The 24,229-nt window shown below is 50.4% G+C and overlaps 1 protein-coding gene across 4 annotated transcripts in view; it reads left to right on the top strand.

Annotated features, from left to right (window-relative positions):
• The window catches only part of FHIP1A (FHF complex subunit HOOK interacting protein 1A), a 252,247-nt gene extending 228,093 nt beyond the window's left edge, over nt 1-24,154 (top strand). For all 4 annotated transcript variants that reach the window (XM_066280839.1, XM_066280847.1, XM_066280862.1 and 1 more), the window contains 5 exons: nt 1,173-1,363; nt 4,080-5,252; nt 11,241-11,419; nt 11,799-11,937; nt 17,088-24,154. In XM_066280839.1, the coding sequence (XP_066136936.1) occupies nt 1,173-1,363; nt 4,080-5,252; nt 11,241-11,419; nt 11,799-11,937; nt 17,088-17,341 (1,936 nt within the window). In that variant the 3' untranslated portion in view covers nt 17,342-24,154. The remainder of the gene's footprint in view (nt 1-1,172; nt 1,364-4,079; nt 5,253-11,240; nt 11,420-11,798; nt 11,938-17,087) is intronic.
• The last annotated feature ends 75 nt before the right edge of the window (nt 24,155-24,229 follow it).

The raw sequence follows: 24,229 nt of genomic DNA, 5'->3' as shown, positions 1-24,229 counted from the left end.
GTTGCTCATCAAGCATAAACACAGGGTTTTCCTCATTCGGATCAACAGATGTGGGAAACGGCTTAGCACCCACAGGCTTCAGGATGTGCAGTGAAAGTTGTACTTTCCTTTATCTTTTTCACCGAGTCCTTAATCATAGCTTGTTTTCCTCTGCATAGCCTCCTTCTCGAAAGTTAAACACCGAAGTAAAAGCATCTGGTTTATTGAGATGTGCTTGTTCCCGTAAAGGCACTGGCTGCCCCAGAACCGGCTCCTGCTCACATATGTGCACTCGGTTCTGGCTCTGAGACCTCGTCCCCATCATTCCGTTGTTGTTAGACAGCATAGTCTTTCTCCCTGTTAAGTGAGTAAGCCATTTAAACATGCTCGCTTCTACCCAGGAAGCCCACAATGTGTTCCAAGTGTATCAGAAATGATTGCCTAAATTTTCTTGTCTCCACGGCCATAATGATACCAAGGTACTTTTGATCATTATCCAAAAGGGTTTGGTGTGAAATGGGGCCCAGTGCCCCTCGGTGAATCTTGGGCCACCATATTTCCTCATGGTCGCCCAGGGCAGTATGAAAGGAGGTTTGCACTATGCAGTGGCTCTGCTGTCCTCTGGTGCCCATGATCAGTCCAAGTTTCTGGGATTATATTTATTGAAGGAGATCCTTGCCCTGAGGCCAGGTTGTATTGAGGAGGCAAACACCAGTATCACTGATACTAAGTAATAATGCTTTAGTAGAGGCCGATGAGCATAGAGGATGGGAGAGAGTTGCTCTATCTTGGAATAGAAAGCCGGGAGGCCTTCCTGGAAAAGGTGACACTGAAGCTGGACTTTGTAGGCTGTCAAGGAAAGGGGAAAGCACATTTCAGGTGAAGGTTACAGTGGTTGCAGATGCACAGAGGCAAAGAAGGATAGCAGATCCATGAAGAGATGAGGAAGTCTGTGCAGCTTAAATAGCAAAGGCCCTCAAATGTTCTGTACAAGGGTTTTCTGTCAGAAGAAAAATGCTCTCAGCAAATTTTAAGTAAGAGAGTGAAACCTGGGGGCTGGCAGGATGGATGGCTTGAAAGTGGGAAGAGGATGGGTCACCCCTGGCCCTGATGAGTCCCGATTATGGCTTTGGAGGTGGCTGACCAAGGACAGACATTGCAAAGACTGAATGCCGGCCCTAATGTCATTCCAGGTATCTGATCCCTTGCAATCACATGATGCTGAGTCAGAGGTGGGCTGTGAAGGAGAGAGACTGTTACTCTGTTTCTGCCGCCAAGCTGCTCGCCCTGACCCCCGTGTGCTGCTCCAGCGGGATCACCCTGACGCTTGGGAACCAAGAGCGGGATTATATTCTCTGGTCCAAGTGGATGCATGATGGTTCAGGTAGGCGCTTGCTCATAAGACTCTTTAAACAAAAGGATGCCCAATTCTGTTTCTCCTTGGGATAGGTGTCTCTTTGAGAAGATGGAATAAGACAGTGACTTCCATTTCTTTTATGAACGTCCAGTTGGGGGTCCTTTCTGCTTCGTAAGAAGTTATGGACACTCTGTAATCTGTGTTTGGTTTTGTGCCCTTTTTGTGCCCTGCTGTCACTGACTCTGTGCTCCCAGACCTGGATTTAACTAGGATCTCAGAATCCAACCCTGAAAATATGTGCCAGTATGTCTTCTAAAACAAAACAGGAAAGAGGGATATGGAGATGGCAACCGCTAAGGTAGAATTAGCCCTTATTTTAATTTCCAGAATGCCATTCTGTTCACCTAGGTATCCTTCTGTCAGACTGCACAGGCTGCTTGATTAAGAAAATATTAGTATATTTGATATCAACATGATTTTTTAGAAATTAAGGTTGTCTTACTGACTCTTGGTCTTTAAATAAAGATACAACCTATGCATGAAAATGACTAAGTTTTGTGGCAGTATAATAAGCCGGATTTTAAATATATTTTCCTGTAGGTTATGACTAGCATAAGTTTCTTATATATTTCTATCCAATGCTTATTTTTTAAAAACATATTTGAAAATTGATGCTTTTTTTCTTTTACTAAAAAAAGTTATCTCAAGAACAATTCTGCAGCTGACCTTGCCACAGAATTCAAAATTCAAGCTAAACCGACAATTGTGGAGTGCCTGCAGCTTCCTTTCCCTATGTTCTCACATTGAATTCTTTGTACAAGGTCGTGTGCTCAGGTTAGAGACGAAGACGCAAACGCAGAGAGAGAGGGACTGGCTTGTTCCAGGTCGTCTAGGTCCTCTGACCCCAGACTCCCTCTTCTGTCCACTCTGCTGCCTCGGGGCTGCTTTATAGCAGACAAATGAGCTAATGGATGGAGGTTACATAGATGGACGTGTAGGCAGGTAGGATGGGGTGATAGATTATATAATTATTGTGCAGAGGTGGAGAGCTAGGATTCTGAGCCTTGGGCTCACGCTACCATTTTGGGAAAATTACTTAACCTTTTAAATATTCCCCCTCATATGTAAAGTAGTACCTACCTAAAAGTGTTGTTCCAAGGATCAGGGGTGACCCTGGACATGGGAAGCTCTTGGAAGATGACCTGGCATGTAGTAAGCACCAAATAAATATTGTTAGTATCTTTTTTATATCTTCTTCTTTAAAGTGGCTAAGGGATGAACACTAATCTTTTAGCGCTAGAGCTATGAAAAAATGGATTATGTCTACCCTAATGCCCTGGAAATGTATATCGTTAAAGGTTCAATTCCAGGCTGGTCTGGTGGAGAGGGAGAAAGTGGAGAGACAAGAGGCTTGCAAAGGTGTGGCAGTGAGTGAAGTCCACACAGGGGCTGACCGGAGACAGCCTGTGCTTAAGGCTGTGGCCCTGCCGCTGACCTGTGTGGCACCTTCATCGATAAATGGGGAACACAGCTGCCATCTGGGTGGTTGTGAGTTCTAAATTAGCTAGCACTGACAGAGCACCGGCCACATGCTGGTTGAAAACTGGAGAGTGTGTATTTTTTCTTGTTTCAGTCCTTTTAAAAAATCTTTCTGAAGTCCTTTCCCCCCCTAGTTATGCAGTTGTGAACTTGAACATCAAAGGCAGAGTATGATAACACTTGAAGCATCCATCCTTTTAGGTTAAAAGGACTTTTTTGGTAATGAATAGGACTTTATCCTAAGAGACTGTTTGGTGTATATCAATATCCCAACAGCTCCCAGGAAGGCAGAACGAGACAACAGGCTCTTCTAAAAACCCAGGGTTTTCTAGAGAAAAATCCTTTCCCCTAATTCATGGATTACAGGCCTGCCAGTTGAGAATCAAAGTAAAAAAAATCTTTTAAATCATTACCTACACTGTAGCAGGTCCTATAGTTGATATTTTGCCTGGTTTCATCCTCCCAGCAGGTTTTATTTCTCTGAGGACTGCTACCAAGTAACAGTTTTCTGTTGGAGACAGCCAGTGGGCCATGTCAGTTCTGTATCTCTTCTGAGGGTAGACTCCCTGTTCTGTTCTTATCTTGCCTTCTTAAAAATCTGAGTGTTTTATCTGACCAGTGGATAAAATGTTGACCTGAAATGCTGAGATCACCGGTTAGAAACCCTGGCCTTGCCTGAGCAAGGCGCATATGGGAGTTGATCCTTCCTGCTCCTCCCCCTTTTCTCTCTCTTTCTCTCTCCTCTTTAAAAAAATGAATAAATAAAGCCTTAATTTTTTTTTAAAATCTAAGCATTTCATTATTCAGAAATCATCTAATAAAAAATTATTAGACCCAACGTGGCTGACGAGTCACATCCCTGTGCACTGCCTCTGTCCCGCACCTCTGTCCTGTGCCCCTGTCCCGCGCCCCTGTCCCTCACCTCTGTCCTTGCACCCCTGTCTGCCGCCCCTGCCCCGCACCTCTGTCCCGTACCTCTGTCCTGTGCCCCTGTCCTGCGCCCTGTCCCGCACCTCTGTCCTTGCACCCCTGTCCTGTGCCCCTGCCCCTGCACCCCTGTCCTGTGCCCCTGCCCCGCGCCTCTGTCCTGTGCCCCTGCCCCGCGCCTCTGTCCTGTGCCCCTGTCCCACGCCTCTGTCCTGTGCCCCTGTCCCACGCCTCTGTCCTGTGCCCCTGTCCCACACCTGTCTCTGCCTCCCCGCAGGGTGCACGGAGCAGCCACGGCCCGAGGCCTTCTCCCCGGCGGCCTGCATCGTGGAGTACGGCAAGGCCCTGGACATCAGCTACCTGCAGTACCTCTGGGAAGCCCACGCCAACATCCTGCGCTGCATGCAGGACTGCCGGGTCTGGTCCGCGCTCTACGACGGCGACTCCCCCGACCCCGAGAAGTTTCTGCAGAGTCTGGCAGAGGAGAGCGCCGGCGCCCCCTTCCCCGTCCTCACGCTCCCACCGCTGCTCCCCAGGGCCACGGGGCCTCCGCTGCCCCCGGCCCCGAGGAAGGACAAGGGCCAGACGGAGCTGGAGTGGGATGACAGCTATGACACCGGCATCTCCTCGGGGGCAGAGGTGGGCTCCCCGGGGCCGTACGAGGACCTGGATACGTCTGGTCCCCCGGCGCCGATGGAGCCCCCCAAACACATCCAGGAGATGAAGAAGAATGCCATCCTCCTCTTCAAAGGGTCCTACATCGAGGAGTCCGACTTTCAGGACGACGTGATGGTGTACAGGCTGTGCGCCGAGAAGGACGCTGAGGACCCTGGGCGCTCACAGGAGGGACCCCCCCGGCCCCTGGCCCCTGGCCAGACCGAGGGCCGGAGTCCGTCCATGAACAATGGCCCGCTGCCCAGCCCCCCGCCTGAGACCGAGGCCGAAACTGAGACCGAGGCCGAGGCTGAGGAGGAACAGGACAGGGACCATGCGGACGTATCTGGAACTGTGTCCCAGGAGCCACAACCCGAGCGGGAGCCTGAAGCAGCCCCCGAAGCAAACGCGGAGGCAGCGCCCCCTGTCGGCGAGGCCGAGCACACTTCCCACCCGGCGGGTGTCGACCCCGAGGGGGAAGATTTCATGGCCCAGTACGACCAGATCATTCAAGAGCTGGACTCCGGCACCGACCCGGTGATAGGACAGAACTTTCCCTCACCTGATCCCGGGCTCTGCACGGACGAGCCAGAGGGGCAGGGAGAGAGCAGAGGAGAAGAGGAGGAGGGGGAGGAGCCGCAGGTGCAGAAGGGCCTGGAAGAGGAGGACGACGACTTTGACTCTTTCATTGCGGAAGCTCCGGCCCTGGAGACCACGCCGTCCCCGTTTGGGGTGAGAGACGACGCTGACTTTGCCGGTCACCGTCCAGTGAGGACTCAGAGCACCCCGTTCACAGGTGACCATCTTAGTTAGCTTGTTTGTGATTTCTGCTTTTGACAGTACCTGTCCGTATTACAACAGGAGAGCAAGGCAGGTGGAGGTAAGGCGCGTTCGCCATTTCCCTAACAGAGGAGTGAAAGTATCTCTGTAAAGAACAGAGGGGTGGTTTCAGTTCTATTTTTGCAATGATTGTTCTTTTTTATTTTCCCCCACCAGCAAGTTAGAGGTTAAATTCCCTGGATATGCCTGCAAAAAAGTAATATGACTGAGGAAACCACACGAGAAATCCAGTCTCGTGATTTAATAACCTCATATCCTTTAGTCTAATTTATTTTTCTTCTTAGCATTTATGTTATGGGTATTTTTTAAAGCACCCCCCCCCCCCACTAGAATGTAGGCGCTGGCTTGTTCTCTGCTCTGTCCCCAGCACCTGAACAGGGATCAGAGCATGTGGTCGGCACTCAGGAGACTTGCTTTGTACACATCGGAGTCACTGGGCTGGCTGGGCCTGTGTCTGGGAGCTTGTTTCAGATAATCTCGGAATCTTCATCCAAAACTAAGGGCAGTTGACCCACATAAACTCAGAGCTGTACTTAAGAACGGGTGTTCCAGTGACACAGCCGCTCACAACAGGCAGGCGTCGTGGAAGAGGCGGAGTGGTAGGTCGGGTATCAGAGAAGCGGGTGTTCCAGTGACACAGCCGCTCACAACAGGCAGGCGTCGTGGAAGAGGCGGAGTGGTAGGTCGGGTATCAGAGAAGCGGGTGTTCCAGTGACACAGCCGTTCACAACCGGCAGGCGTCGTGGAAGAGGCGGAGTGGTAGGTCGGGTATCAGAGAAGCGGGTGGAGGTGGGAGACTCAGATACAGAAAGTCATGAAATACTATCCAGTAAAATCTGGGTCTGCAAATCATGACGCAGAGGGACCGGCACAGAGGAGGGTTTATCAGACTCAGGGATGGCTGGAATGGAACCCCCGAATGCTGTTCAGGTAGCCCGGAGAGGTCTCTAAAGGAGCTGGCCTCACAGAGGGGCAGACACTGAGGGACAGACATTGGCCTTGGCGTCAGGCCTGTTGGGGAACCCTGGCCCTGGCACTGTCAGCCAGGTGACCTTGGTGTCCGTGACCTTCCCGCCTCCCCTGTGAGGACGGAATGTAATACCACGGGGGTTATTATGATTACAGGCAGACCCCCACAGCCTTGGCTGAGGCTTGTCCTCCCCTGGCAACCGGGGGAGGGGAGACCATGCCCTCGCCTCTTTGAGTCAGCGGAGACTGATGAAGTCACGTTGCCCCCTGGTCCAGCCAGGTGGGCTTGCTGTGGGCTCCAGGGGCCCTCCTCCCGCCTCCAGTATTTATTCATCTACTTACTGATGCCTAAACATTTATTTAAACAGGGAGAGAGCTGTTCATTCCACAATTAAAAGGCTGGAGGTTCTAGTTGAGATAACATTTCAGAGTGAATGGGTTTTAATTAAAATTCAGTCAGTCAGTCATAAGTAAGAAGGATTAAATAATCTCAATTTCCCCCGTAGATAGGGGAGGAGGAGGGAAGGGTGCCTGAGGGAGAGCTCAGTGGAAGGGAAGGGGCAGCCGTGACCCAGCTCAGGTCCCATTTTGCCCGAAGCTGCCCCATTTGCTCTCACCCGGCAGGAAACCCAGTTGTGTCCGCCAATTCTCAGGACCTCAGGGGACCCCTGGCTGGTGGCCATCCTTCCTTAGAATGCCAGCTTTCTCATAAAGGAGCTTCACCCCCGGGGAAATATGGAAATTGAGGAAATAAAGTATAGCTTAGGGTAAAAAAAAAAGTGTTAATACACCTTATTAAATAACATCAATATTTTGCTTATGACACACCTGAGGGACAAGAAAACGTCACGTTGAGTTGCCCTTTTCTCCTTCGAACCTCAGACGCGACCTCAGGAAACGTCTTGACTCTCCCCACGTGTGTGAACGCTGTGGACTTCTGAGCGCGTCCTGCAGCGTCAGGCTTCACGTCCATCTCTCTCTGTGCAATTCTGGTTTCCGCTGAAGTGAATTTGCCTCCCATCAGAATCGAAGCATTCCATTTCATTTATGTAATAGATTTTATTAGCAACCTTTATTCGGCAGATTCAGTTCTGGGTACTGAAGAAACAAAAATGAAGGAGTTTGCAGACTTTTAGAGGAGAGGCCAACAAAGAATTGTATTCTCTTAGTGGGAAACGCATTATCAGTTACTGTATGCCAAGTCCCAGGGGAGCCCAGGGCAGGGAGCGGGACAGGCTTCACGGAAGAGGGACACGAACAGTGAACGGAACCGGGTAAAAGTGCCTGAGAGCAGTAGTCCGGGCGGAAGACAGATGAGACCGACAGCACATGGATGAGTGGGGTGGAGAGGCAGTGTGTGCGAGAGAGGAAGCCGGAGAGCTTGGTGATGCCAGCTTAGAGGGGCCTGTGAGCCACCTCGGGGACCCGGTGCTGCCGGCACTGAGGATGCACTGGAAGCAGTAGAGTTGGCAGGGGCGTGACCGGAGCCGTGTGCCCTGTGACCAGCCCTGGAGTAACATGGAGAACCTTGGGCTGGGCGAGGGCAGCGCAGGAAGGTCAAGTGAGAGACTGTGCCAGAGATCAGAGTGCACCAGGCCTGGACCCGGTGATTCTGTTTCTAGAACCAGTTTCACAGCTGTACTCACACTTATGTGCCGAGATGTATATTCGGAAATGTTCATTGCAGCATTGTTTATATTGGAGAAGGGTTGGAAACAACCTGCTGTCTACCAAGAGGAGACTTGTAATAAAGCCACTCCCATGGCAGTTGGGTGTTTTTTGGCCCCGAGATGAATGGGACGGCTCTGTGAGTGCGGATGTAGCACAGTCTCCAGGGTATACTGTTAAGCAGAGCCCTGTGTAGAGAATGTCGTCATGAAACAAAAAATACTGGGAGACAGGTACACACACACACACACACACACACACACACACACACACACACGCTTTCTCTTGTGCACACACACACACGTTCTCACTCTTAGGAGGCACGATATTGTGTTAGATAAGTTACAGGCAGAGATAAGAGTTACAGGCAGTGGGCAGAGATGGGCTGACTTAAAACTGCGAGTGCACTTGGCATTTCCCCTCATCTTTACGTGGGGATAAATACCCAACATACTTCCTGAACTTGTGAGTATTTAAATACATTACAAGAGAAGTGCTTAGAATACTTACTGCCTGGCACGTAGTAACTGATTAATACATGTTTTAAAAATGATTCAATTATTATTTAATTATAGACATGAAACATTCCTGGAAGACTACACTAGACTGTTGGGAGGAGTTGCCTCTAGAGTGGAGGTCCGTTGTTTGTTTTATACCCCTCTGCTGTTGAGGGAAAGAAATTTGAAATCATTTCGACCTCCATTAACATAGAACAACTATTGTTGGAGTCCAGTCCAGCGACTCGGGCAGAGCTGTTAGGGAGGAGGAGGGGACTTGGCAGAGGCGAGGTGCACAGATTGGTGGCATTGCGGAGTCAGGACACACAGGAGAGGCTGGGCCATACTGAGCTGGGGCAGGGGCACTTGAGAGAGGAGTGAGTGACAGGGAGGGGCTGTGGCGATCTTAGCTGTTCTGAAAAACGAAATGTTTTATGGCTGCAGAATTTGTCCTCCTAGAAGAAGAGGGAGGAACACCCTCCCCAGCCCCCATCCACAAATGTGGCTTTCCGACGTGTAGCTGAGCTTTCAGGTTTTCAGTGGCTTCCCAGTTTCCCCTAGCAACTGCTTTTTGCTAAGCAGTTTTTTTCCCCTTAAGTGGTACAAATCAACTAAGAATAACATTTGAATTTGAAAGGGTTTAAAATATAATTCTTATTGCACGTGGCTGAGAAATTGTACTTCATGTCATTAGTGGGTTATAATGACAGTCTTCTGGCCTTGACCTGATATACCGTCCTTCAAGTGAGACAGCGAGGCTGCTCTCCACAGCCTGGGGGTCAGACTGGGCTTTCTTTCTGCCCCCTAGTCATGATGGACATTGACGGTCTCCCCTGGTCACTGCATGGGCAGCAGTTTTCATGTTTGTAGGAAGGCCAGATGTGGCCCAGTACAGTCTGGGATAGTGCCAGGGAAACTGAGGGCTCACATTAAAGCCATGAACGTCACAGGAGACTCAGCCCACCTACATGTGGCCTAATTCACCTGTCTGTTCCCCGTGGAGGAGACAGATGCCGCACCTGGGGCAGTAGCGGAGCGGGCGAGAGGGGGCGGGGAAGGACTGGGCCGGGGTTGAGGGGGTGAGGACAGCGGCCTTCCTGTGGGTCTACCTGGAGAGCTAGACTGGCACTGTGATGCCTTCAGAAGACTTACTGGTGAAATTTCTGGCGTTCTGGATGGAAGCCCATCAGGTTGCTTTCAAACTGGGGTCCCAATCCAGAGTTTCTGAACGTATTTGGCACACTGCCAGCATTGTTTTGCGGGCAAGGGTTCTTCAAAGGCTCTCTGCGTGGGGAGGTCACTGATCTGCTGGGTCATGGCATGTGACTGAGGAGCTCTCCCCCCCCCCCATCCCATCCCAAGGATGAGAACGTTGAGGTTAAGTTCGGCACACGAGGGGATGATGCCTCTTCTGTGTTTTAAGGCCCCTTAGAGACGTGCTTTGCGTTGCTGGTGAGGGGACTGTGGCCATTACCCTGTTACTCGCCAGCATGAGCACGAGGTTTGTAGCCGACGCTCCCGTTTCTCGCTGCCGAGGCTTCTGAATAAAGCATCTGGCGGTGAAGTAGCATGGTTTGTTCAGCACATACCAGTGTTGGTGACGTCTGCTTAAGGCCTGTTTACACGTCACGGGCTATGTGCTTGGTTGTAGGTATGCTATGGCATAGTTCCACTGGGGGAAATACAAAATTCTCATTGATTTTGCTTAGTGGGCCACTTTTATGGTAAAAAGAGAAAACATCTTCCAGTAATTTTATTAATGCCAGATTAATTCTCTTGATTTTTCCCCCCCTGTCTTCAGTGAACTCAAAACAAAGTGTATTACGTTTCTGGTGATGCAAATTAGTTGAAGCTCCTTTTCTCTTAATTTTTTAAGTGAACTGCTTTTTAAATGAATTGCAGATTTTCTTTTTTAAGCAATTTATGATGTACCAAACTATATCTCCCCAAACCATGTCCCTTCTCTCTCCTCCTCCCGTCTGAAGATTGTAGTGTGGTTACCACGTTGCTCAGGGTTACTAAAGTAACAGCCCAGCCCCACCTACCCTTGTCTTTCTCTCCTCCGTGTTCTTCCACACTGTGACATGTGACAGCACAATCTTTGTCACTGTGCTTGTTGGCGATCAGCAGTCCCTGTTCAGTGTTGCTGATGCCCAGACTTTGATGGTCTCTAATGCTTGCATGAAGCTCTAAAGCACGCAGTAATCCAGTGGTACCTTGAGATACGAATTTAATTTGTTCTGTAACTGAGCTCATAAGTCAGTCAACTTGTATATCAAGCTGCTGATACTGGACCCGTGCGCCAACGCGCCAACTAGCGGCAGCTTCCGAATCACGACTTGTATCTCGGAACTTCGCACGGATCTCGAACAAAAATATGGACCAAGTCGCAGCTCGTATCTTAAAAAAATTGTATGTTGGTCTGTTCGTATCTCAAGGTACCATTGTATTAGCTGATAAATGTCATGATCCTGAGCATCGGCAGCACCAGGAATGGCAGAAATAGTGTGGAAAAGTATATATTTTTTAAAAGCTATTTGCCAAGGTCTGTGATAATTTTCCAAGTGTTAAAACTGCTCGTGGAGTCAAAACAGGAGCTCCCATGCGCATTCGTCCGCAGCCGCCTCTGTGCCGGTGGGTTGGTGTTTTGGTTTGAGGCAGGAGATACCGGCTGCATCCCCCTGTCTGTACTGGCTCTGCTTCTGGTGGGGCTGCGGTTTGGGAGATGTGGCCCCAGTGGCTCCCCGGCTACTGGGGAAGGACACGCCGCTGTGCCCGGCTGGCCCTGAAGCCTTGCGTTCCTCCCGCAGGTCCATTCATCAGCGTGGTCCTGTCAAAGCTGGAGAACATGCTGGAGAACTCTCTGCATGTGAATTTGCTGCTTATTGGGATCATTACCCAGCTAGCCAGCTACCCCCAGCCACTCCTGCGCTCCTTTCTGCTCAACACCAACATGGTTTTCCAGCCCAGCGTCCGTTCTCTCTATCAGGTACGTCTGCCGCGCCCACCTCCACACCTGTTGATTTGATGGGTGCTAACGAGCAGGGCTGCTCCTCTCCTTCCCATTATTATTATTATTATTATTATTATTATTATTATTATTTTTAAATTCCTCAGTTCTAATTCATTTGCTCTCCTTTCTCATCCTGTTTTGCTCATTGTGTGTTGATGATCCTAGACAAACTGCAAAGCTTCATTTAATTTGATGTTTTGAGGGTGCCCCACCAAAACACCCGGGCATTTAAAAATGAGCCAATGCCCAGTGTAACAGTTGCTGCAGGGAGGGCTGTCCCTGAAAGATACATGGGTAACTGAGCGTGGCATTCCGTTTGTAGCATTTTAACATCGTTAATGTTGTCTCTTGACAGGTCCTAGCATCTGTGAAAAACAAGATTGAACAGTTTGCTTCTGTGGAGAGGGACTTCCCAGGACTCCTCATACAAGCCCAGCAGTACCTGCTCTTCCGAGTGGACATGTCCGACATGACGCCTGAGTCACTAACCAAAGGTAAGCCCGGTTTCTCCCCCGTGTCTCCCCTTCGCCTGCTCCCCCATTTGCCCTGTCTCCTGATCTGAACCCAGAGTTGCTTCAGGGGCTCCTGGGCTCTAAGAGCATCCAAGTCAAGTTTCTTTATTACCCAACAGCGGGGCGCTTTCTGTTAGTGTCCTTAAGCCCAAAGAAAGGTCTGCCCTGCCCACACCTGGCCTGTTCTCAGTTTGGAGGGTCTAGTGGGCATTTGTTTCCCTGAGAGTGGCTTAGGGAAGCAGCCCTGTGTGTGGCTGCCAGGCTAGAATGAATAAATGGGCGCCCTGGGCCAGGAGGAGCTTCTGTGCGCACCCTGAGCCGTGCTCCGCCAGCCCTGCCCTGAGGAGCATTCGTTCTCTTCCTTACATTTTCAGGGTCTCTTGGGCCCAAAATAAATGTGTTTTAGGGCTCTAGAAGTTAAAAACTATCCGCTCAGACTGAGAGAAGTCAAGTTTACACTCAACTTGAAATTCCCGAGAGTAACTTTTCATCAGCGCAGGAGGCGTTAGGCCGGGGCCTGGCGGGATGGGCCACCGGTGCTGGGTGGGTGCTCAGCAGGAGGGCCGAGGGGGGCCCTGCGGGGTGGCCAGTTGTCCCCCGAGCTATGACCTTGGCCTTGGGGAGTGCCAACCAGGAAATGTGCCACATTGCACCGGCTTTTGCTTATCTCAGGACACGTCAGGCGTCTCTGCGGCAGGTGAGCTGTGGTGAGTGGGGCTCCCAGTCCTGGGCTAAAGGCACATGGTCAGAAACCAGCTCTGAGCAGCAGAAATGTAACTCAGGGCAGCTTTTTAACTTTTAAAGGAAGCTGGAGAGATCGCAGAACTCCGAAGGCTTGACCATGCCTCTGTGTAGGTCACTTGACCTCACCTGGCCTCAGGTTTCTTGACTCTTAAATGAAGAATTTGTTTTCCATCTCCGAAGTCCTCTCTGGCTGCAGAACTCTGGGTGTGAAGGCCCTTAGTGCATTGCAAGGCAGATTTTGGAAGAAAAGGGGGCCTTGTGCCGCTGGGGAGGGGAGGGCCAGGCTTCAGGCTTTGGCCCTGGAGGAGAGTGGGCCGGCCGGAAACAGAGGGAAGGGAGCGCCGCCTCTCGGTGGGAAGGCAGGCTGCAGCCCCACGCAGCCTCCGCTGGCCACCGGGACAGCTGGTCTCTTAGTCATGTTCCTCCTGAACAGGGAGCGTGTTGCCGTCCTCACCCTGGGAGAAAAGGTGTGTCAGTTAGCCAGCTTCTGTGCATAACTGACCACTGTGCAGACGGTGGCTTAATGGAAAGCCGTTTAAGCCTGGCCAGGTAGCGTAGTTGGTTAGGGGGTCATCCTGTTACGCCACGGTTGTGGGTTTGTTCCCCAGTTCTGACTGGGGAGTCAACCAACGAACACGTGGGTGGGTAGAGCAACAAGTTGATGTCTCTCTCCTCCACCCCCTTCCTCTCTCTCTAAAATCAATTTTAAAACATAGAAAGCCATGTATGAGAACTCAGGAATCTGTGGTCAGCTGGGTGCTCTGACCTGGGCCAGGCTCGGCTGATGTTGGCAGACGTGCTGTGTCAGCAGGTGGCTGGATGTCTGGGATGTTCTTAGTCGTATTGGTGGCGGCTGGCTGGGGAGATGGGGACGATGGTGGCCGGTGTCTCTCATCGTCCAACCTGCTTGTCAACGTCCCGGCCACAGGGTCACAGAGGGCGGGCAGGAACATACACAATCTTGTGAGGCCCCGGAATTCTGCATTCTGTTGGCCAAAGCAGGTCCCTGGGCCAGCCCTGGTTCAAGAAGGGAGCAAGCCCTCCCACCTCTCAGGAAGAGCGCACGGAATTACGGCCACTTTGGCAGTCTACTGGATGGAGGGGGCTTTGGGCTCCTTTCCTTGCACCCGTGTTTCACAGTTTGTCAGGTGCTTTCCCAGATGGCCAAGGTTTATTTTTACCCAGCACTGTGAAGCAGGCAAGAAAGGTACTGTTCACCTCACTGTCATGTAAGGAAGTCGAAGTTAGGGGCCCCAGGCAGCCAGGTGGGACCACGAAGCCCAGGTGCCCGAGGCTGTCCTGCCCAGCTCACAGGCCGAGGGCACACACGCTGACCGACTTCGCTGCTCTCCTTGGCAGCAGGCCCGCGTCCCCCCGAGGGGGTGGGGTCACTCACCCCTGTGCTTTGTTCCCGCTTCAGACTGTCTGGTGGCCGCGGCTGCCAGATGGGTGCCCAGGGGAGCTTGTTCCCAGCACATAAGGTTGTCAAATTAGTCAGCTGCGGCTGCTGCTTTTTAAGGGCTGTGACACTCAGGGGACTTGGACTTGTAGGGCTTCTCTGGGGATATAAGACTTGACTTTCATGGAGATTTTCCACATTAACTTCTTAACCTCTTTCAGGTTAGAAAAGTAAAATAAAACTAAACTAAACTGAACCTAAAAGAACTGCAGACTTCCAGAGTGAGAAAGGTCCCTGTCCCCTCATGCGGAGCTGCTCTGAGCACCAAGTGGGGTCCAGGAGCCCGGGCTCACTGGGACAAAGAACACTTCATAATTAAGAATCCTGGTGAAAGGCCAGATACGGGGGCTCCCCGTGTCTGCGTGCTGTGCTCACACTGCTGGCAGGGAGAGGAGGCATAGTGGTTTCTCTGCTAACTCCTGACATCTTTCCAGTATCAGTCCTGACAATGCTCTGTTGTAGCCTCCTGGACCCAGGGCACCGTTTCCAAAAACCACTCCCGACTCTGATGTTGATTTGTCCTTCCCGTCCTCCCTGCCCCTTTGCTCCGGGCTTGTGCATGCTTGAGCCCTTCACGAGGGGTGTAACTCAGGCCCTGCATCCCCTGGCCCCCAGCAACTCCCTCTCTGATGCTTCAAACAGAAGCAGGGTTTGTGTGACCTCCGCTCAGAGCCAGGGGACCCCCTGTGCCAGCTCTCACCTCGTCACCTCGTCTCTGAGGCTCAGCCACGTGCTCGGCTTTTCATTTCCCCCTCACATACTGTGTAAACCACAGAGGTTGTATCTGCTTATCTTCAGAGTCCTTTCCCTGGTCTCTAAGTTCTGAGAGGGAGGGAGGGAGGGAGGGAGGGACATTATGTGATAAGCTAGCTGCCGCGGTGGGACCATCTCTGCTTTTGAGTGGAGAACTCGGTGGGGCTCTGTGACACACCGACAGGCCAGTCCCGCACGGACAGGACAGCACCTCTGTGAGCACTGCCCTGCCAGTCCTGTCCTTGGCACCCATGGGGAACCCTCTGCCTTCTTTAGTGGGGATAGTCTGGAGTCTTAAATTCAAGCTGGGTAAATGAGCCTTAGCAATGAAACTTTCTAAATACATGGATCAAGCTAGATAAATGAGCCAGCCACACACACTGTTTCTGGGGAAAAAAGAGGAATGAATTTGAATGAGAAAGATGGAGATAAGGAATATAAACCAGTTCCAGGGAGACCAGGTGTAGGGAAGATGTGACATTGGTCAGTTTGGTCCCTCATTCATTCAGCAGATGTTTACTAGCTTCTGCTATGACTAAGGAAGTGCACTGTGTGGACCCATCATGCAGGGGCTTGGCCCTCAGAAGTCTCAAAGTCTGGTAGAGGGGGAAGAACAGAAACAGCAGTGCAGGCGTTCACCGGCAAATAAAACGGGGTGGAAGGCTCAATGGGGAGTTCCTCCTAGGGGTGGGAAACAGGAAATGCTTTGTGACGTCAGTGGTGGCCGAATTGATGATGACATATGGCTAACACTGATCAGGAGTTCCCTGCGGACGTTACACTTACTGACCCACTGTGAGCTGTCCACAACAGGACATTATAACACAGAGGTAAAGCAGCTTGCCCGATGTTACTCAGCCTAAGCATGGTCTGTGCTCACCACCTCTGTAGGCTCTGGGTGGGCAGAGAGACGTGGGGGAAGGAACTCCAGTGGGGGAACCAGCGTGAACGGGGCCAGGGGACGCAGTGGTCTGGGACCAGTGCCCAGGTGTCCCATTCCCCACTGGTTTCCTGGACAGCCTCCTTTGTGAGCTTGTGAGCTTGACACTTTGGAGAAATGTGGTGCTGGAGGGCTAAGGTGGGGGTGCCAAGGTGTGGGCCCCGTGATTGGCGAGTGTACCTTGCTGATGTCAATACTTTGGTCCCCACTCTGATGTCAGACATGTTGCTTCTGCTGAGAGGCAGCAGCAAGATTCTCAACTTTTCCAGATCTTTATGGCTCAAGCTTTATTCTAAAAGGATATTTAAAGCAGTAAAGTGAAGGTTCTTTTTTTTCCCCTTAACACTAAAGACTATAGTAGTGAGATATGGAAAGTACTATAAATGTCAAGAATTTTTAGTACTGTGGTAAAGCAACACTCTGAGGAGAGTGTTAAGATATGGGACTGAAGCCTGAAAAGCAGCTAAAATATAGAGCTTAAATATAATGATGTATAAGGAGTAGTGAGACTGTTTGGAGTGGGGGGCAGAAGAAAGCATAAATATATAGTTCCTATAAATATATAAAATCTGTAGATGTTCAAGAATGAAATAGTCCAGGAAATGGAACCATTTTAATTAGTGAAATTGCTTTTATATGCAAATGCAAATCACTTGAATGTGTTCAAGTTTGGGCAGACCTGTGTTACTGAAGCTGAGATCGAAACCCCTGCAACCTTCCTTGCATGGAGTCTGCCAGGCCATGCGCTGCCACTCAGTGCCTCCATTGCGGGAAGTGCCTAGTCTGGTCTTCCAGCACCCAGCTTCCTCTCCATCATTTCTAACCTGTACACAGCTTATTCCATTCTGTTCTCCACCAAAGGCTGGAGGTCCTGGCCAGAAAGGGTCGGGGGAGTCACCATGGAGCCCTAGAGGCCAGAGCAGGAGCTGCAGAGAATGTCTGTCCCTGGAGGGTTCTTGATTCACCTAAATTCTTGCTACAGCTGCTGCACCAAGTTCCTTCTTCAGGCTTTAGAATAAGTCTTGTATCACCTGCGCGATGCTGGAGGTTATCTGCTGGGCAAATATGCGTGCCACGGAGGAGACCCAAGTGTGTGCTTGGGCTGTGTCCTCAGATATCAGCCTGTTATAGGGCCTGAGCCCACAGCATCTCCACCCACTTCCTTCCCCTCAAATGCACTTAAGAGGGCAGACAGAAAAGGCCGTGAGGTCACCCTGACTGTCTTTCTGGTTTCAGATCCCGCGCAGGATGCTTCCAGGACAGGAACTGGCAAGGGCCTTTTGGATGGCCCCCCAAGAGTGCTTCAGCCCTTCCTGACAAGCAGAGCCAGGGTGGCCGCGGTGCCCCCCAGCCTGCCCCTGCCGGTGCGGAACACCATGCTGGCCGCGGCCCTCTTCCCGGAGTTCTTGAAGGAGCTGGCCGCCTTGGCCCAGGAACACTCCATCCTCTGCTACAAGATCCTGGGGGACTTTGAGGACTCCTACTGTTAGCTTTTTTTTTTTTTTAAGTAGACATTCTTGTTTTTTAAGGTTTTAGTGTCTTGACTGAATGTTAAATGCAAAGCTGCTTACAAAAATTTCTACTTTGATGTTTCCTGACAATACTTGATTTGTGGGAGGGGAGTTGTCTGTACACCCCCCCACACACACCCCTGTCCGAGTCTCTCCACCCTGCACGATATAGAATGTAAGTCTCATAAGCTGGTCGGTCCCTTGGCGGGTTTTCTTTGCTCCGTATTTCCTACTCAAGTTTTTTGGTTCTTCTCCTGTTCCTTTGAGTCAACGCATCTTGCAGCGTCAATCACACCACGGGAATGCTGGGGGATTCAGTGATTTCTAGAAGTACCCCATGTCAGAAGGTCAGCTGTTCAATGGCACGTGAAGAAAGCACATCTGTTCCCATTGCCTTCTGCGTTCTGGCTTCCGTTTTATAAAAGGGAAGAACAAAAGTGGACCCTCCCTTGTCTCCATCACGTGATCATGCCTCATGTGTCCCTCTGCAATTTCACATCCAAGACTCGTTTTCTACCCAGCATGCATTGCCTTAGAGCGCAGGCAAAGCCATTGGTGTCCGCCGTCTGCCTGGGAAGTCAGATGTGGTTGGAGAGAAGTTGGAGTGCAGAGATGTCCTCTTGTTGCTGGAGAGACAGGTGGCTGTATTCGGTGTATCATGACCTCAACACTGGAAGTAGCCTTATCTTAGTAAGATTTGCACAAAATGCAATATACCTATGCAAACTGTTTCTTTGGATTTTAGGTGTTTGGTTGTTCAGAAGAAAGCATGCTATCATATGCTTATATAAGAAGATGGCCATCATTATTTTTCAGTGTTTTATGAAAAACAGACTTGTGAAGATATTTCATAGTAGGTTTTTTTTGTTATGTGTGGAGTGAGGGAAAAGGATAAAGGTAAACTAAATGCAGCCTGTAAGATCGTTGGTTATTATTTTACATTTTGTTTGCTTTTCTTAACGTGTTGTACGCTGCAGTGAACCAGGAACTGTGCAGCCACTTGGGAATCAGGATGTAAATGCCAGCAGGTCGCAGGGAGCCCTGCAAAGCCAAGTGCCTGCCGGTGACTCACTCCACACAGCGACACCGCCTTCTGAGTAATGGGGTTTATTAGGCGGCCCCAGTGTGATGTATCAGTGCCTCCTGCTGCTGCTCAGCCTGCGCCAAAGGCATCATTATCCTTCCAGCCAGTCTCCTCACACCACCACCAAGAGGGGGAACACAAAATAATCGTGGGCTAAAAATGAGGCCCTACACACCTGGTCCTTACAAATATTCAATTCTACTCCCATCTACTTGGGGCCGGCGAGAAGCACCTATATGGAGGAGCCTCCCTGTTTGGAGGGCAGTTGGAAGCTCCAGCTCTCTCTGTGGGTCACTGTTGAACCTGGGGTGGGGGCAGCCACAGGTCTGATGGTCGTCTCAGGAGCACTGGTTTGGGTTTAGTCAGCCCCAAGCACAGGAGGGGAGTGAGGAAACGCTTATACCTGGGACCCCGCAGAGCAGAGGCTGCCCTTCTGTGTTTCAGGGACCTCGAAGCAGCTTTGCACTAGAGAATGCACCAGCCCGTGAACGAGGCCCCAGGAGATCCGGCTGGGACGGTACCTCTTGGGAGCCACCCTCACAGTGTTTCCGAGGCTGAGCAAGAAACCAAAGATGCCAATTCACTGTTCATTTCTGACTTCAAAGTTGTCTGTCTTGAAAAGCGGGTTGCCCAGCTGGGGTGTGGTGGTCAGACTCAAGAGGCCTGCAGACTGGACCGTTCTGGGCTTCCTGGCGCCTGCTTGCATTTGCACAATCAGCATGTCTCCACTGGAAGAGAAGGTGGCTTAAGGGAGGGAAAGAGAAAGGCACAGACAGAGGGATTTAAGCTGTAAGTTCTCATCCTCTCCCTCTGTTTTGCACAAGTGTTTATCTTCCAGTTTCGACTTACCAGGTCTATAGAATGCTAAAGTCACATCTGGAAACGGGATTCTTTAAGCTTTTAGTTTGCTTTGCACTGTTCTCCGTTATCTGGTGATGGTGTCGATTGTTCCTCGTGAGTCCATATTGCTTCCTTATAGAACACCAGAGACTCCTTTGTGAAAGGTGCCCTTTGGGAAGGAGATTGAGTCTGTGCCTCCTTGTACTTTTTTTTAATAGGTACTAAAGTAGATTTACTTTACAGGGGACAGAGATGGCCGGTGTCTGCAGTGAGAGGTATGAAAATTACTTCCAGTGTGGGGTGCTGGTAGCAAACTCAGGCTGATCACCCTCTCTATTTGAAACTGGAAACTGGTTCAGGTTTCTGAATCCACTGCAGCTCTCCTCCAGAGGTCTGTGTCCAGGATTTTTCCGCATGAATTCAGAAAACTGACCCAGAGATACATTATAGAAAACCGGCCAACCCGTTGGGTTGGGTGGAGACAACCAGGTGGGTTAGGTGAGGGTGGTTCAGGGAATGGTGTGGACGAGCCAGGAGAGAACCCGCAGGCCTCGAGGCTATACAGAGGGGAAGGGCAAAGTGAGGGTTCTGGAGGAAGGAATGTCGGTCTAGGTAGATAGGACAATACAGCAGGTGGGAAAAAAATCCTGGCAATGAGGTAGAATATTCTAGTCATATAGTAGGTGAGGCCCTTAGAAACCTCTTTTCTGTAATGAGTATAGGGGAAAAATTTAAAGATACTTGGCATGCTTCAAAATGTGGCCCAAGAGTCTAGACATGTTTCCACATGGACAGGCTCGCATGTCAAATGCCGTGTTAGTGGACGCCATCGTGGGCAGAGGGCGTTCGGTGCAGCCTGGGACTGGCGTCAGTGTCTAGCCTGCTGGTCCTGGGCAGTGAAGACGAGCCAAGGGTTCCGGGAACATCACAACATTAACCTCAATTCAGAATTCAGGGTCTGAGGTTAAGACGGAATGATGTGGGTGGTTCAAAGTATGTGAGCACTGGAATATTTAGAACTGAGTTTTGGAAATGGCCAAGGAAATGTTCTTAAATTTTTAAACAAAGATATTTTAGGTTGAGTTTAGCTTAAAGTACTATTTCTAGTGGTGAGGTATAAATTACAGTTTCTCAGCCATGAAATGAGGATGCTGGTTAGCTGATTAGAGGTGAAATTTTCTTTATTCAGTGGATACTTCCTCTTTCCGGTATTTAAGGAATTATGACATTGTCCCCATTTTTCTTAGTATTACAGAGGTGGGCCAAAGTAGGTTTGCAGTTGTAATACAAACTATACAATGATTGATAAATAATAATACAAGAAAAAAACTTGTGTACTCACAACTATAAACCTACTTTTGCTCACTCATTTTGGAAACTACTTTGATATTCTGGGCTTTGAACCGATGTCTTGGTTACCTGTAGGGAGGATGCATTCAGCTAAGGGTCCTCAGGAGCACCCTTTCCTTAGCAAGTGGCTTTCATTTTGGTCAGATGTAGCTGTCAGGAGAGCATCCTATGGGGAACAGAGTCTAGAAGCAGGGTGTGTGCATATTCCGTGGCCTGTTCAGTGTGGGCAGCCCGTGGTGCACAGGGGTAAAAGCTGTTTTGAATGAATCTGAATCAGCTTGGTTGTCGGGGTCATGTGGATGGATTTCCAGATCTGCTTAGAGGTTTAAGGTTGCATTCATTCTGCATCTGGGTCCATGCGTTCGAAGGGCTGCCCCAGCAGGGGTGGGACATGTCACTGGCGTGACGTTAAATACCCACAGCATCCCTTCCAGTTCTCATTTAAGGGCAGTCCAGTTTAATTGCTGATTACCAGCCCGGTAGTTACTAAAATGGCTGCCATGCTTACTATCTTTGTGAAGCAGCTCACTGTAGGACAGCTATTATCGCACGTGCCACTTGAAGCCATTGACCCAGGCCCGCATAGTCTGCGGCTCGCTGCAAATCCCAGCCAGCTTCGCAGTGGCCGCCCCTTCTGGAGCAGCAGGCAGCGGAGGCCACCGGCTCTCAGCCATTGAGACGACACTCCCGGGCCCCTGCGCGCCGCAGCCACCAGTCTATGAATCACGCACACTAACTCTCCATCAAACGACAACTTAAAACAGCACTGTCAGGCCAGTATATACTCCATCCTTCAATCACATCGAGGGAATATTTAAAGAAAATGGAGCTGACTTTTTTTTCTGTTTGAATGGCTATTGTAAACCTGATGCTTTTTAAAGAAAGAACTCTTGGAAGATGAGTTGTTTTCAGGATGACTCTGCCTCAGGAAGTCCCCTCTATGTCCAAGCATTTATTAGGCCACTACCTGTTTTGGAGGACAGAGTATCCAGGCGGCGCCTTCACTGGACAAACGGGGCCTTGTGAACACTCTTTGGTGAGCCCTGTAGGGGAGCGGGGACATGGTGGGGAGGGCCTGCTGTCCCCAGCCCTCTGCATGGGGACCCTGCAGTGAGGAATGACCTTAGGGAGGACGGACCCTTCCTATCCAGTTGGGTTGCTGTGAATTTTGTTCCTGTGAGTAAATCTCCCACACTGTCCCCCACACAAGCAGCAAGGCAGCTAGCACGTGCTGTCAGTAGGAGTTCGCTGTGCGTTTCAGGCACCTTTGGGGGGGACTCAGTTCCTGTGTCACTGCAGAGCCTGACCAGAGCCGTGGGTGCTCAGGCAGGGTTAGGATTTCTGCAAAGCCGAGGATGCAGGCGTCTGCACTTCTGAGCATGTCAGTTCCCTCCCACGGGACGGGCCTGTGCGAGACCCACCCCACGTCACTGACCTGGCGAGGCTGTTGGACTCAGGGAGGCAGTAAGGAGGGTTTCAGCCCGATGCTTCCTGTCTCAGTCTCCGGGGTCAGCTCTCCCCTCAGAGAACCTGTGAAAATGTTTGTCTGCATGCTGCTGAAGGAGCAGACAGCCCCTCCGCACTGCCTCTGCTGACGGGCAAACCCATGGCCTTCCGGATGGGTACAATGGGTCTTCTACAAATGGTCACTGGAGAATCCTTGAAATGATGCAGCTCTATTCCATAGGAATGAGAAATACAATATAAATTGTGGGCCACGGCCATAAGCTATATATTGAATTAATCAACTGACTCAGCTCCAGGAGGAGGTGAGCTTTTACTTGTTATTCTGTGCCAGGGAGCACGCTGAGCTCCGAGGCTGACGTCACCACCCTCCCGCCATCACCAGCCAGCCAGCCAAGCAACCTCCTCAAACAACAGAGCCCACAGTTTGGCCCCAGCCAGGCCGAGCTGGTGCAGGCCGACCTGGGGGACAGCCAGTTTTCTAGCACATCCCCTCCCAGCTTACAGGTGTGGGGGATCCAAAGACAGATGGCAATGGCTTCACCTATGGCACCAACTCAATACATTTTAATGAGATTTGCCCCTGAATAGCAAACAAAGAACCAGACTAAATTCATACTCATGCAAAAAGTATTTAAAATTGTACTTCACTGAGGCCCATTGACGAGTGGAGCCATACTATGTGGATTTCTTAAGGGTGTCATGTGAACATACCTTTTGAATATCTAGTCAGGTTCCAAGTATCCAGGTTTCATTTCTTTTCTCTTATGAGCAGTTATAACTACAGAACAGGCTGATCTGCAGGATGTCAGCAGTGGGATTTCAAGGCCGTCAGAGCCGGATGACAGTGAGCGTGGGAAGATCGAGTGACAATGCTGCCACATGTCTCGGAAATGGTCAGGCCACACTACAGGCTCCATCTGACATAACAGTTCTAGTGACTGTCTTCCCCTGGCTGCCCCCACCCCCCATTAAAGGGAGCCCTTGATTTAAAATGGGCTGGAAAAGAGCCTCCAGAGTTTTCTGCAGTCTGATGACTAAGGACCCAGACCTTCGTACGATGTCGACCTCACCAGATTCCAGCCTCAAGTGCCTTTGCCCGTTTGTAATCCAGAGACCTGTGGGGTGAGGAGAGGCAGGGACTCTGCCTTTCTGTCTCAGAAAGAGGGTTAATGAAAATATTTTACTTTGAGGCCCAGTAGTTGTCAGTGTTGTGTAAGGGGCACGTCTCAGTCCTCCTTAGGGAGTCCTGCACAAGAGTCTGCAACTGTCAAGTGCTGAGCTGGTGGCGGGGAAGGTCCTCCTCTCTCCTGCGGCCCCCAAAGCCCCCGGTGGTGGGGAATGTCCTCTTCCCCTTTGCCCCTGGAGCACCAGGTGGTGGGGAAGGTCCTCCTCCTGCGGCCCCTGGAGGCAGGGAAGGTCCTCCTCTCTCCTGCAGCCCCCAGAGCCCCCGGTGGTGGGGAATGTCCTCTTCCCCTTTGCCCCTGGAGCACCAGGTGGTGGGGAAGGTCCTCCTCCTGCGGCCCCTGGAGGCAGGGAAGGTCCTCCTCTCTCCTGCGGCCCCCAGAGCACCGGTCAGGGTGGAAATGCCTACCTTTTTCTTAGTGGGCCAAAGAATCCAGAGTAAAATCAGTGTGTCCAAAAATTGTGTTCTTGCATTTATGTCACAGTTTGACATGCGCTTTTAAATAGCACCATGTGCAAAACTGGTCTTTAAGCGTCGTCAGAGGTAACACAGGCATAAACTGAACAAAGGGGCATTCCGGTGTGATAGGAAAAGAAGAAACGGTGGCGAAGGCAAGCCAGCCTCCCGGAGATCCTGTTAACTGCACCACAATTACTGTTAAAGGTCAAGATTTTGATTGCTAGTTTATAATCTTATTCTTTCCAGGCAAAACAAATCAATTTAATGTTACAGCTTGTTTTTCTTTTTATCTCTTTTTTGGCCTGAGGGTGGGGGGAAATTGTCAACTGCACAATCTTTGAAGTGTAAGTTAATTTTTTATGTGATATTTCAGTATATATTTTATTCATTAAATTTATTTGAAAACTTCTGTTGTCTATTTTACCAAAACAAAAAAATCATTTACTCTGAGCTCTGCCTTCTGGGGTCCCTAGGGAGTTGAACG

This window comes from Saccopteryx bilineata, chromosome 1 (assembly GCF_036850765.1).
Source record: "Saccopteryx bilineata isolate mSacBil1 chromosome 1, mSacBil1_pri_phased_curated, whole genome shotgun sequence".
In the NCBI taxonomy this organism is placed as follows: Eukaryota; Metazoa; Chordata; class Mammalia; order Chiroptera; family Emballonuridae; genus Saccopteryx; species Saccopteryx bilineata.
This window is presented reverse-complemented; position numbering and strand designations above follow the sequence as displayed.